General features: G+C 41.6%; 1 protein-coding gene across 1 annotated transcript in view; it reads right to left on the bottom strand.

Moving 5' to 3' along the window:
• Positions 1–12,890, bottom strand: part of LOC140481207 (testis-specific gene 10 protein-like) — a gene marked incomplete at its 5' end in the record, with an annotated part of 130,382 nt that overhangs the window by 83,684 nt on the left and 33,808 nt on the right. The window contains 2 exons of the mRNA XM_072577039.1: positions 7,159–7,291; positions 7,702–7,767. Coding sequence (XP_072433140.1) covers positions 7,159–7,291; positions 7,702–7,767 — 199 coding nt within the window. The remainder of the gene's footprint in view (positions 1–7,158; positions 7,292–7,701; positions 7,768–12,890) is intronic.

A 12,890-nucleotide genomic window follows, 5' to 3' on the forward strand; every position in this document is an offset into this window, starting at 1 on the left:
AAATTTAAACATCCTGGGCATTTCAGCACACATGTACATGTCAATAAATCTGCAAAGTTCCAATGCACAACACGGGTTTTAAATTCAGATTTTTCTGCTCTGGATTCAAGATTTGAGCCAATGAATTTTAGCAGTGGGAGTCGTGACAGCATGAGCAAGGGAACAGCTGGGAAGGTAAATTTGAATATAAAATACTTACCTCGTAAATCAGTGGAGCGAAGGCTGAACTGAGGCAAAGCAGACACAGGGAATGCTGGGTAAGTCAACTAATATATTTAGTCAGTGGATGAACCTGAAACAGTACACCCATCCTTCTCCTCTAACCAAAAAGAGAGTTGGGAAGATAAGTCTTTTCTTAATCGCTTTTGGCAATTTAGAGCAAAGGGGATGGAAGCTAGGGCAGTTGCAAGTTCCTCTTGTAGGATGTGGGAGGTAAGGGCCACCAATAGAGTCCCTGCTGACTTCACCTGCAAGAAGTGCACCCAACTCCAGTTCCTCACAGATGACGTTAAGGAACTGGAGCTGGAGCTGGATGAACTGTGGATCATTTGGGAGACAGAGGTGGTTATTGAGAGGAGTTATAGGGAGGTAGTCAAACCTAAGTTACGTTATCAAGGTAGCTGGGTGACCATCAGGAGAGAGAAAGGGAATAGGCAGATAGTGCAGGTACCCCTTTTGGCCATTTCTCTCAATAATAAGTATGCCGCTTTGGATACTGCTGGGCGGATGACCTATCAGGACAAAGCCACAGCGGCCAGGTCTTTGGCTCTAAGCCTTGCTCTGTGGCTCAGTAGAGTTGGGGGGAGATTAGGAGAGTGATAGTAACAGGAGATTCAATGGTTAGAGGAACAGACAGGAGATTCTGTGATTGCAAACAAGATCCCAGATAGTATGTTGCCTCCTAAGTGCCAGGGTCAGGGATGTCTCGAATCAAGTGTACAGGATCCTTAAGGGACAGGGTGAGCAGCCAGAAGTCGTGGTACACTTAGGTACCAATGACATAGCTTTGAAAACGTATGAGGACCTGAAAAGTGAATATAGGGAGTTAGGTTGGAAGCTAAAAGTCAGGACAAACATAGCAGTAATCTCAGGAATGCTACCAGTGCCACGGGCTAGTGAGGCCAGGAACAGTGAGCTAGTACAGGTGAACACATGGCTGCAGAGCTGGTTTAGGAGGGAGGGCTTCAAATATGTGGATCACTGGGATACCTTCTGGGGAAGGTGGGACCTGTACAAGGAAGACCGGTTGCACCTGAACTAGAGGGGCATGATATCCTGGGCCAGAGGCTTACTAGAGCTCGTCGGGAAAGTTTAAACTAGTTTGGCAGGGGAATGGGAACAAAAGCTATTGAACAGGCAGATACAGCGTGCAGACAGTTTGTGAGGAAGGATAGATAGATAGGGAAAAGTTGCAGTCAGTGTGATGGATTAAAGATTTAACGCAAGAAGTGTCAGAAATAAGGATGATGAGCTTAGAGCATGGATCAATATTGTAGCCATTACGGAGACTTAGATATCACAGGGGCAGGAATAATTGTTGGATGTTCTGGGATTTAGATTTTTCTAAAGGAATAGGGAGGGTGGTAAAAAAGGTGGGGGAGTGACATTGCTAATCAGGGACAGTAGCACAGCTGCAGAAAGGGAAGTCGCTGAGGAAGGTTTGTCGACTGGATCAGTATGGGTAGAAGTCAGAAACAGGAAAGGAGCAGTCTCTCCATTGGAAGTTTTCTACAGACCCCCCAATAGAAACACAGACACGGAGGAGCAGTTTGAGAGGCAGATTTTGAAACGGTGCAGAAGACAACGGTTGTTGTCCTCGGTGACTTTAACTTCCCTAATATTGATTGGAGCCTCCTTAATGAAAATAGTTTAGACTGAGCAGATTTTGTCAGGTGTGCCCAGGAAGGATTCCTGACCCAATATCTCGAAAGGCCGACTACAGGGGAGGCCATATGAGATTTGGTGCTTGGCAACGAACCAGGTCAGGTGTCAGATCTCTCAGTGGGAGAGCTTTTCATTGATAGTGATCACAACTCCCTGACCTTTACTATAGTCATGGAGAGGGATAGGAACAGACGGTTTGGGAAAGTATTTAATTGGGGAAGGGGGAATTACGACGCTCTGAGGCAGGAACTGTGCAGCATAAATTGGAAACAGATATTCTCAGGGAAACGCATGACAGAAATGTGGAGGTTGTTTAGGGAACACTTGCTGCAAGTGCTGAATAGGTTTGTCCCATTGAGGCAAGGAGGGGATGGTAGAGTGAAGGAACTTTGGATGACAAGAGATGTTGTCAAGAGAACGAAGGAAGCTTACTTAAGGTTGAGGAAGCAAGGATCACACAGGGTTCTAGAGGGTTACATGGTAGCCAGGGAGGAACTGAAGAATAGACTTAGGAGAGCTAGAAGGGGGCATGAAAAAACCTTGGCAGGAAGGATTAAGGAAAACCCCCAGGCGTTCTATACTTATGTGAGAAACAAGAGAATGGCCAGAGTGAGGGTAGGGATATCAGGGATAGTGGAGGGAACTTGTGCCTGAAGTCATTGGAGGTAGGTGAGGTCCTTACTGAATACTTTGCCTCAGTATTCACTAGTGAGAGGGGCCTTGTCGTTTTTGAGGACAGCGAGAAACAGGTTGATATGCTCAGACAGATTGATGTTAAGAAGGAGGATGTGCTGGAAATTTTGAAAAACATGAGGATAGATAAGTCCCCTGGCCAGACAGGATATACCCAAGGTTACTAGGGAAGCAAGGGAAGAGATTGATGTGGCTTTGGCAATGATCTTTGTATCCTATTGTCCACTGTAGTAGTGCCAGATGATTGGAGGGTAGCAAATGTCATTCCCTTGTTCAAGAAAAGGAATAGGGATAACCCTGGGAATTGGGAAGATATTAAACAAGTATTGTGCATCAGTGTTTACTGTGGAAAAGGACATAGAAGACATAGAATGAAGGGAAATAGATGGTGACAGCTTGAAAAATGTCTATATTACAGAGGAGGAAGTGCTGGATGTCCTGAAACACATAAAAGTGGATAAATCCCCAGGACCTGATCAGGTGTACCCTAGAACTCTGTGTGAAGTTAGGGAAGTGATTGTTGGGACCCTTGCTAAGATATTTGTATCATCGATAGTCACAGGTGAGGTGCCGGAAAACCAGAGGTTGGCAAATATGGTGCCACTGTTTAAGAAGGGTGGTAAGGACAAGCCAAGGAACTATAGACCGGTGAGCCTGACGTAGGTGGTGGGCAAGTTGTTGGAGAGAATCCTGAGGGACAGGATATACATGTATTTGGAAAGGCAAGGACTGATTAGGGATAGTCAACATGGCTTTGTGCATGTGAAATCGTGTCTCACAAACTTGATTGAGTTGTTTGAAGAAGTAACAAAGAGGATTGATGAGGGCAGAGCGGTGGACATGATCTCTATGGACTGCAGTAAGGCATGCAACAAGGTTCCTCATGGGAGACTGGTTAGCAAGGTTAGATCTCATGGAATACAGGGAGAACTAGCCATTCGGATTCAGAACTGGCTCAAAGATAGAAGACAGAGGATCGTGGTGAAGGGCTGTTTTTTTCAGACTGGAGGCCTGTGACCAGTGGAGTGCCACAAGGATCGGTGCTGGGTCCACTACTTTTCATCATTTATATAAATGATTTGGATGTGAGCATAAGAGGTACAGTTAGTAAGTTTGCAGATGACACCAAAATTGGAGGTGTAGTGGACAGTTAAGAAGGTTACGCCAGATTACAATGGGATCTTGATCAGATGGGCCAATGGGCTGAGGAGTGGCAGATGGAGATTAATTTAGATAAATGCGAGGTGCTGCATTTTCGAAAAGCAAATCAGAGTAGGACTTATACATTTAATGGTAAGGTCCTAGGGAATGTTGCTGAACAAAGATATCTTGGAGTGCAGGTTCATAGCTCCTTGAAAGTGGAGTCGCAGATAGATAGGATAGTGAAGAAGGCGTTTGGGTACGCTTTCCTTTATTGGTCCAAGTATTGAGTACAGGAGTTGGGAGGTCATGTTGCGGCTGTACAGAACATTCGTTAGGCCACTTTTGGAAAATTGTGTGCAATTCTGGTCTCCTTCCTATCGGAAAGATGTTGATACATGAAAGGATTCAGAAAAGATTTACAAGAATGCTGCCAGGGTTGGAAGATTTGTGCTATCGGGAGAGGTTGAATAGGCTGGGGCTGTGTTCCCTGGAGCATCGGAGACTGAGGGGTGACCTTATAGAGGTTTATAAAACCATGAGGGGCTTTGATAGGATAAATAGACAAAGTCTCCTTCTGGGGTGGGGGAGTTCAGAACTAGAGGGCATAGGTTTTGGGTAAGAAGGGAAAGGTATAAAAGAGACCTAAGAGGCAACTTTTTCACACAGAGGGTTGTATATCGATGGAATGAGCTGCCAGAGGAAGTGGTGGCTAGTATAATTGCAACATTTAAAAAGCATCTGGATGGGTATATGAATAGGAAGGGTTGGAGGGGAATGGGCCAGATGCTGGCAGGTGGGACTAGATTGGGTTGGGATATCTAATTGGCATGGACGAGTTGGACTGAAGGGTCTGTTTCCGTGTTGTACATCTTTCTGGTTCTATGACTCTACAGACCAGTGAGTTTAATGTCAGTGGTGGGCAAATTATTGGACAGGATTCTGTGAGAAAGGATTCATGAATATTTGGAAAAGCATAGCTTGATTAGAGATAGTCAGCATGGCTTTGTAAGGGGCAGGTCATGACTCACAAGCCTTACTGAATTCTTTAAGGATGTGACAAAACACATTGATGAAGGTAGAGGAGTGGATGTGGTGTATATGTATTTCAGCAAGGCGTTTGATAAGGTTCCCCATAGTAGGCTCATTCAGAAAGTAAGGAAGCATTGGACACAGGGATATTTGGCTGTCTGGATACAGAACTGGCTGGCCTATAGAAGACAGAGGGTGGTAGTAGATGGAAAATATTCAGTCTGGGAGCTCAGTGACCAGTGATGTTCTGTAGAGATCTGTTTTGGGACCTTAGCTCTTTGTGAGTTTTATAAATGATTTTGATGAACAAGTGAAAGAGTGGGTTAATAAGTTTCATGATGACACAAAGGTTGGTGGAGTTGTGGATAGTGTGGAGGGCTGTTGCAAGTTGCAATGGAACATTGACAGGATGCAGAGCTGGGTTGAGAAGAGGCAAATGGAGTTCACCCTGAAAAGTGTGAAGTGATTTATGTTGGAAGTTTGAATTTGAATGCAGAATACAGGGTTAAAGGCAGGATTCTTGGCAGTGTGGAGGAACAGAGGGCTCTTGGGTCCAGGTCCATAGATCCCTCAAAGTTGCCACCCAAGTTGATAGGGTTGTTAAGAAGGCATATGGGATTGAGTTTAAGAGCTACGAGGTTATGCTGCAACTCTATAAAGCCCTGGCTAGACCACACTTGGAATATTGTGTTCGGATCTGGTCACTTCATTATAGGAAGGATGTGGAAGCTTTAGAGAAGGTGCAGAGGAGTTTTACCAGGATGCTGCCTGGACTGAAGGGCATGTCTTATGAAGAAAGGTTGAGGGAGCTAGTGCTTTTCTCATTGGAACAAAGAAGGATGGGAGGTGACTTGATAGAGGTGTACAAGATGATGAGAGGCATAGATAGAGCAGATAGTCAGAGACTTTTTCCCAAGGTGGAAGTGGCTATCACAAGGGGGCATAACTTTAAGGTAATTGGAGGAAGGTTTAGGGGAGATGTCAAAGGTAGGTTCTTTACAGAATGGTAGGTGCGTGGAATGCATTGCCAGCATTAGTAGCAGTGTCTGATATATTAGGGATATTTAATGGATCAGCATATGGATAATAGCAAATGAAGGGTATGTAGGTTAGTTTGATCTTAGAGTAGGATAACAGGTTGGCACAACAGTGAGGGCAGGAAGGCCTGTATTTTGTTGTACTGTTCTATGTTCTATATTCTATGAATAAATAAATACTTAATCAATGAAATTATTGCACTACCCTCTCTAAAAATACAAATACTGAAAAACTGAAATAAAAAGGCAACTTTCATAAACACACATTTTGGAAGTGTCTACACGAAAAAAAGATAGTGGTCATTTTACTGATATCGTAGGCTTTAGTATATCTCCAATTTTAAATTAATAATTAATAACTAAACTAATAATTAATAACTCTAAATTAATATTCTTTACTAAGTTACTTTTCTAAATATCACTTGCTTACACAAATTATCAATCTTGCAAATGGGTCTAAATATCAAGGGAGTTAGTAAGCAATCTGATAGTAATGAGCCAGGTCGAATTACTTACTGCCAAGAAGCATACTTTCCTTATGATCACTAATTGTATGGTTTTCACAAGTGCAGTAAGTGCGTGATATTATATAGTTATTATGTGTATTAATAATTTAATAACTTTCCTCTTTTAATTTCCTCTTTTCCACTTTAAATTAAAAGATAAAAAAGCCACTGAGACTAATAAAGCTTAAATATCCATCAAAAATGAGATGGTATTGTTTCTTTCAGGATATCATAACCCTAGAATAGATTAATAAAACAACTTTGTATTGTACTATCGCAAATATTTTATTAGCAGAATAAATTGAAACTTTCCTGACATACTGATCCCATTTCCTGATCAAAAGCATATTTTGTATGGCATAATAATTTGGTATTTGTAAGTTTACGTTCCCAATTCTCTTGAAAACACAGATCTTTTAGCATGGAATCAAAGGTACCAAGCAGTATTTGCCTTTTTTTTTGGACAGTACGTAAGGCAAGCTACCTGACTACAAAAACTCAAAGGTCAAGCCTGATTATGCTGTCATTTGATGACAATGTGCATTGCCTTTCCAGCATGAGTCATTGGATTTCAATTAGGAATATCAACTTTGGGCTAAAATTTACTTTCTCTAGCATTGTGGGCCACCAACATCATATTGGCTGCAAGTAGCTAACTTAGCACAGAACAAGCATTAGGCCACAAAAGTTCTTGGCCTAAACACCACCTCCACACTACATCAGAAAATGTAATCACTAACCATGCTATCTACAACCTCAAAATGAACTTTCATCACGATTTAAAACTTCAATACCTAAACAATTTTGCTATCTAGAAGTTGTGATTTTTATAAAAAATCAAACAGTATTTCCAAAAAACAGCCAACCTGTATCAAGGAGCTTTGGAGCTTTGTTTTGTTGGCACCTCTCAAAGTGAATTAATGCCTCATTGCTGCCTTCAGCCTTTGCCTGTAATTCTGCTTTAATTTCCTCAAGTTGCTGCTTGGATTTTGCGGTATCCTGGAGAAGGGGAAGAAATAACTTGTAAAAACGCGATGATTAATAAAATATATGAGCCAAATGTTTTAAAAATGGTTAATTGTTAGGAAAAAGCATTTGAATTCTCTGTCGGTCTGAACTCTTGCCCAATTCCAAGGTAAATTGGATATAACAAACTTGCAAAGTCAGATTCAGTAAAATAAAAGCTTAGCTCTGATCTTTGTATCTGGTATATTACAGATTTCTTGAGAAAGAACTTATGTTCTTCAAGAAACCTAGTCAAACCAATAGAAATCTAGCTTGTTAAAACCCTAGGCAAGCTTAGTTAGATTTAATCATTTACTCTGGAATACTGACCATTATTATTAATACTATAATCAAACTAAATCAGTTTCGATTTTGAGTCTTCAAAATTACATAGTACCACTTACGGATCTGAGTTTTACGATGGCTTGCTCCAACAAAACAATGTCCCTTTCTTGCTTTTCAATTTCAATCTATTATAAAGATATTTAAATATTATACTTCAACAATACAGTACCATCTAAAATTGGCTGTAAAACGATCATATTTGTCCCATGTATTTCAAGTAAGTGATGCCAGCATCGTAATGCAGGTTACGCATACCAAAAGTTATATACCATGTAATATATACATAATTACTTATGATGCATGTACCTGCATTATGAGGTAACATAATTATGTCACCTTTCATTTCCTTTTAAGGCATGAATATCCATATAAAATGAAATTGTTGCAGAGCTCCAAATGGATTATTTGGAGTGATCAGATATGAAATAAAATACAATATGAACTTAAGTACTTCTTTAACCACTGCATTTCATGTGCTGCAGGCATAAGAATGTAAGAAATAGGAGCAGGAGTAGGCCATCTGGCCTATCAAGCCTGTTCCACCATTCAATAATAACATGGCTGATCTTTTCATGTACTCAGCTCCAAATACTTGCCTGTTCACAATAACTCTTAATTCCTTTACTGTTCAAAAACGTATCTACCTTTGCCTTAAAAACATTCAATGAGGTAGCCTCAAATGGGCAGAGTATTCCACAGATTCACAACCCTCTGGGTAAAGAAGTTTCTCCTCATCTCAGTCCTAAATGAGAGGGGATCTTATAGATACAAATAAAATTATGAAGGGAACAGATCAGATACAAGCAGGGAGATTGTTTCCACTGATGGGTGAAACTAGAACTAGGGAGCATAGGTAGAGCTTCCAAAGGTTCATCACTCTTCAAACAAAGAAATTCCTCCATATTTCTGTCCTAAATGGTCTACCCTTTATTCTGAGACTGTGTTTCTGGTTATTAGATTAGATTACATTCCCTACCGTGTGGAAACAGGCCATTCGGCGAAGAGTAACCCACCCAGACCCATTTCCCTCTGACTAATGCACCGAACACTGTGGGCAATTTAGCCTGGCCAATTCACCTGCCCTGTGGGAGGAAACTGGAGCACCCGGAGGAAACCCACGCATATGGGAAGAATGCGCAAACTCAACACAGACAGTCACCTGAGGCTGGAATTGAACCTAGGACCCTGGTGCTGTGAGGCAGCAGTGCTAACCACTGAGCCATCGTGCTGCCCATAAAGATACCATAGTTTATTCCCCTATCTTTTGAGCCCTTTAAGGATTTTGTACGTCAAAATTTAGATTATCTCTGAATAAGGTCTGAAGTGTCAGAAGGCCATGGTTCTCCTTATCAAATGCATTTATGTCTCACCGGATTAAGGACTGTAGCAAACTGACATTTGTGTGTGCTGTGACTGCTGACTAATAATATAAGTAAGAGGCTGCTTTGTTTCTAATATTCTCCACATGGGCTTAATGGAATTGTCCACAATGAATCCAGACACAAGTGCTATTGTATGGTCATTACCCAATGAAGGCCTACAGAAATAGAGGAGGTACTCATGCGAAGCAAGATAATGAATACATGACCAGAGAAATAGCATAACAGGGAGGGATTCAGATTCCTGGGACACTGAGCTAGACAACTTCTGGGCAAGATGAGACCAGTGCAAGCAGGACGGCTTGCATCTGGGCAGACTAGGGCCAATGTCCTTGGGGATCTATTTGCTAGAGCTGTCAGGGAGGCTATAAACCTGAGCAAGGAGATCGAGATGGGACAATCAAGAATACAACCAAAGGCGGAAAAGTAAGAAATAGAAGTGAAAGACAGAAACAGGGAGAAAAACAAATGAGGCCTTAGTGCAAAGTAAAGCTAAGATGACTACCAAAGCTAAAAAGACAAATCTAAAGGCTTTGAGTCTTAATGCGCAGAATATTGGATGTTCTTGATAGACATCTTCCAAAATCTATAGACACTGAGGCAGTTCCTACAGATTGGAGAGTGGCAAATGTAACTCCACTATTCAAAGAAAGAAAAAGAGGATTACCAACCAGTTAGCCTGATATCCGTGGTGTGGAAATGCTGAAGTCTATTATAAATAACATGTTAACAGAACACTTGAAAAGCATTAACTGGATGGCTTTTTGAAAGGCAAGTAAAGCTTAACACATCTACTTTTTGGGGATTTTAAAAAAATTATTTGTGGGATGTGGGCACTGCTGGCCGGCCAGCATTTAATGCCTGTCCCTAGTTGCCCTTGAGAGGGTGGTGATGAGCTGCCTTCTTGAACCGCTGCAGTCCACCTGCTATGGGTTGACCCACAATGCCATTAGGAAGGGAATTCCAGGATTTTGACCCAGTGACAGTGAAGAAACGGCAATATGTTTCCAAATCAGGATGGTGAGTGGCTTGGAAGAGAACTTGAAGGTGGTGGTGTCCTTCTAGATGGAAGTGGTCATAGGTTTGGAAGGTGCTGTCTGAGGATCTTTGGTGTAACTAATAGAATAGATAAGAGACAACCATACTAGATGGTGCATTTGGCTTTTCAGAAGACTTTTGATAAGGTCCCACATAAGAAGTTAATGGGCAAAAGTAAAGCATGTGAGATAGGGGCAATATATTGGCATGGATTGAGAATTGGTGGACAGACAGGAAACAGAGAGAGAATAAATATGTTGTTTTTGAGAGTAGACAAGCAGGAGGCTGGAAGCCAGGTAACATCCGGAGGTGTAAGCAAGCTAATGCTTCAAGTCTAGACAACTCTTCTTCAGAGCAGAAGCAGGTAGTGAGTAGGAGGAAGCGCAACAATCAGTGCTTGGGCTCCAGCTATTTACAATATACATAAAGGACCTGATTGAGAGAACCAAATGCAACATTTCCAAATTTGCTGACAACACAAAACTGGGTGGAATTCTGTGTTGTGAGAAAGATGCTGGCTTCAAAGTGATTCAGACAAGTTCAATGAATAAGCAAACACATGATAAATGCAGTACAATGTAGTAAAATGTTAAGTTATACATACACTTTGGTGTGAAAAACAGAAAAAGAAATGTCCAAAAAGGAGTACTCAACCCAGGTATTCTTCACTTGTGTAACAGACAAAAGGCAGGGAACTGACTCAGACTTTATTTAAACAAACCCTTCTTTATTTTAATTCCTTAAGTACCAATATTCAATACAAAATTGACATTTGTTGCAACATTTACTTCTCACTTCAACTTTAACTCACTTCATTCAACTTCACTTGACTTAATTTACATTTAATCCCAACTTTAACTTTATAAGTTTGGCTTGAAACAAATGCTACCCCAAGTTGAGTGAGGTGGCAACTTTGCTGTCAGTGTAGGGCTCGCCTCCCAGTTCTTTGTCTTCTCTGAAGATTACTTCAGGGCACATGCTTCTCAAATGTAAATTTTGAAGATTGCTCCTTTTGAAGAGCAATCTTTGTTTCTGCTCCTAGTTTCTATAAACTATGAACAGTCTCCAAATGAATGCAAAACTGGGTGTGGTAAAGATATAAGAGGGAGACAACTTTTCATTCTCAAAGTGAGGCTCTTTGCTGCTGCCACTGAATGAGGATGCCCTGAGACACCATCACAGAACTCGATCATCTGCCAGAATATTCCAGGTACAGGGAACTACAGACAATACACACGTTGAGCTCAGAGGGCCATATTGTTCTATCTGGTCCAAGTCATCTGTGATTATTGGAACCACATCGAAGAAGTCTGTGTCCAGTACCCTGGGAGTTGCCTTTGATTGCATATAGCCTTAACTCTTCCTACTTCTTATTATGGGCCGGATGACTCACAATGCTGACTGCTGGGAGACAAGGGCTACCCTCTTTGATCATGGCTGATGACTGTTACGCTGACTGAGGGCAAGTATAGGCCATTTCTTCCAATACAGCCATTGTGAGGCCTTCTTAAGATGAGGTTCCAATGCTTAGACAGGCCTTGCACTCTCCTTGCTTGGTATGTTCTGGAAAACTGGAGCAGACAAAGAAATGACATGATGCACATTGAAGATCTAGAAGGGCAAAGGATGAGAACATTAAGCAATAGGAACATCATCTTTCCCACGACAGAGAGCAGGAAGCCAGCCAGAATTTAATTGACAAGTGTTTCCAATATAGCTGAGTTAGATATAGTCATCCTTCAGTGATAGCTAATCTGTGACTGCTGGAAAGGCAAGTAGACTCAGTTTATACTCCAAATGAAAATGCTGCTTTTTTAGTTTCTCCCTCCTTGTGTCCAATAAAAGTTGACACGAACAATTGTTTGAAGGCTTTACAGCATTTCAGGTTGAACAATGATATGATGTTCTGCTCCATTAGGACAAAAAGAGGATGTTATACACACTGAACAGCTGGAGGAATTGCAGAAGTCTTCTGCAGAGAAGCATGAGGACATTAAGTCAGAGGAGTCAGGACATTCATCATGATAGGTGTGCAGCATTAGGGAAACAGTATCATTCCGTTACACTTGCTTTTAACATCACGTAGCACTTAGGAAGGGTGGCTTCTGTAGCCTTACTCTTGTAGCTACTGCTAAAATGACGGTCAATCAAACTGGCGTTGATTTAGAGTGTCAAAAAATTTACAAATCTGGCATTCTATTGACAATAAAAAGTCAGCCGTGCCATTTATATATGCTCATAAGGTTTTCTTTTCCTTTGTTCTTTCATACATCTAGTACAGTTCTGTGGTTTGCAACTGGAGTGCAGGAAGCCTGCCCTATAGAGGAAGCCTTAGAGGTTTAGATGAATCACCCCACTGGCAGTTGTGGATAGAGGGTTCAGTAATGCTGAGAGCACCCTGGCTAGACTCACCCTCCTGAGCCTGAACTTTCACAGGGTTGGGGGACATAGACAAAGTGGTGGTAGAGGAGATTTCTTTTTGGGGTCTGAATGTGACCTCCTGTAGCTGTGTGCCTAGTGGCACCATTCTATCCCCTTGAATGGATGGGGCTCCTGAAGCAGAAAACACAATTTTCCTCATCCCCATCACTTTATCATTGATGCTGACCACCAGTGGCTAAAATGATGAAAAGATGATCTGTATACATTTCTGCTAGCCATGAACATTTCGTTATACTTTGTTCTCGATGGCAGCTATCAACCTGTCCAGGGACAGCCAAATGCTCATACTAATAGCATTGGCTTTGACCTTCAATCCAGTTATACAGTGCCTCTGACAAACCAGCCTGTTAACGTCATTTCTCTGTCCACAGGACTTGCTGAGTTACTCC

The sequence above is a fragment of the Chiloscyllium punctatum genome, chromosome 9 (genome assembly GCF_047496795.1).
Source record: "Chiloscyllium punctatum isolate Juve2018m chromosome 9, sChiPun1.3, whole genome shotgun sequence".
Lineage (NCBI taxonomy): Eukaryota > Metazoa > Chordata > Chondrichthyes > Orectolobiformes > Hemiscylliidae > Chiloscyllium > Chiloscyllium punctatum.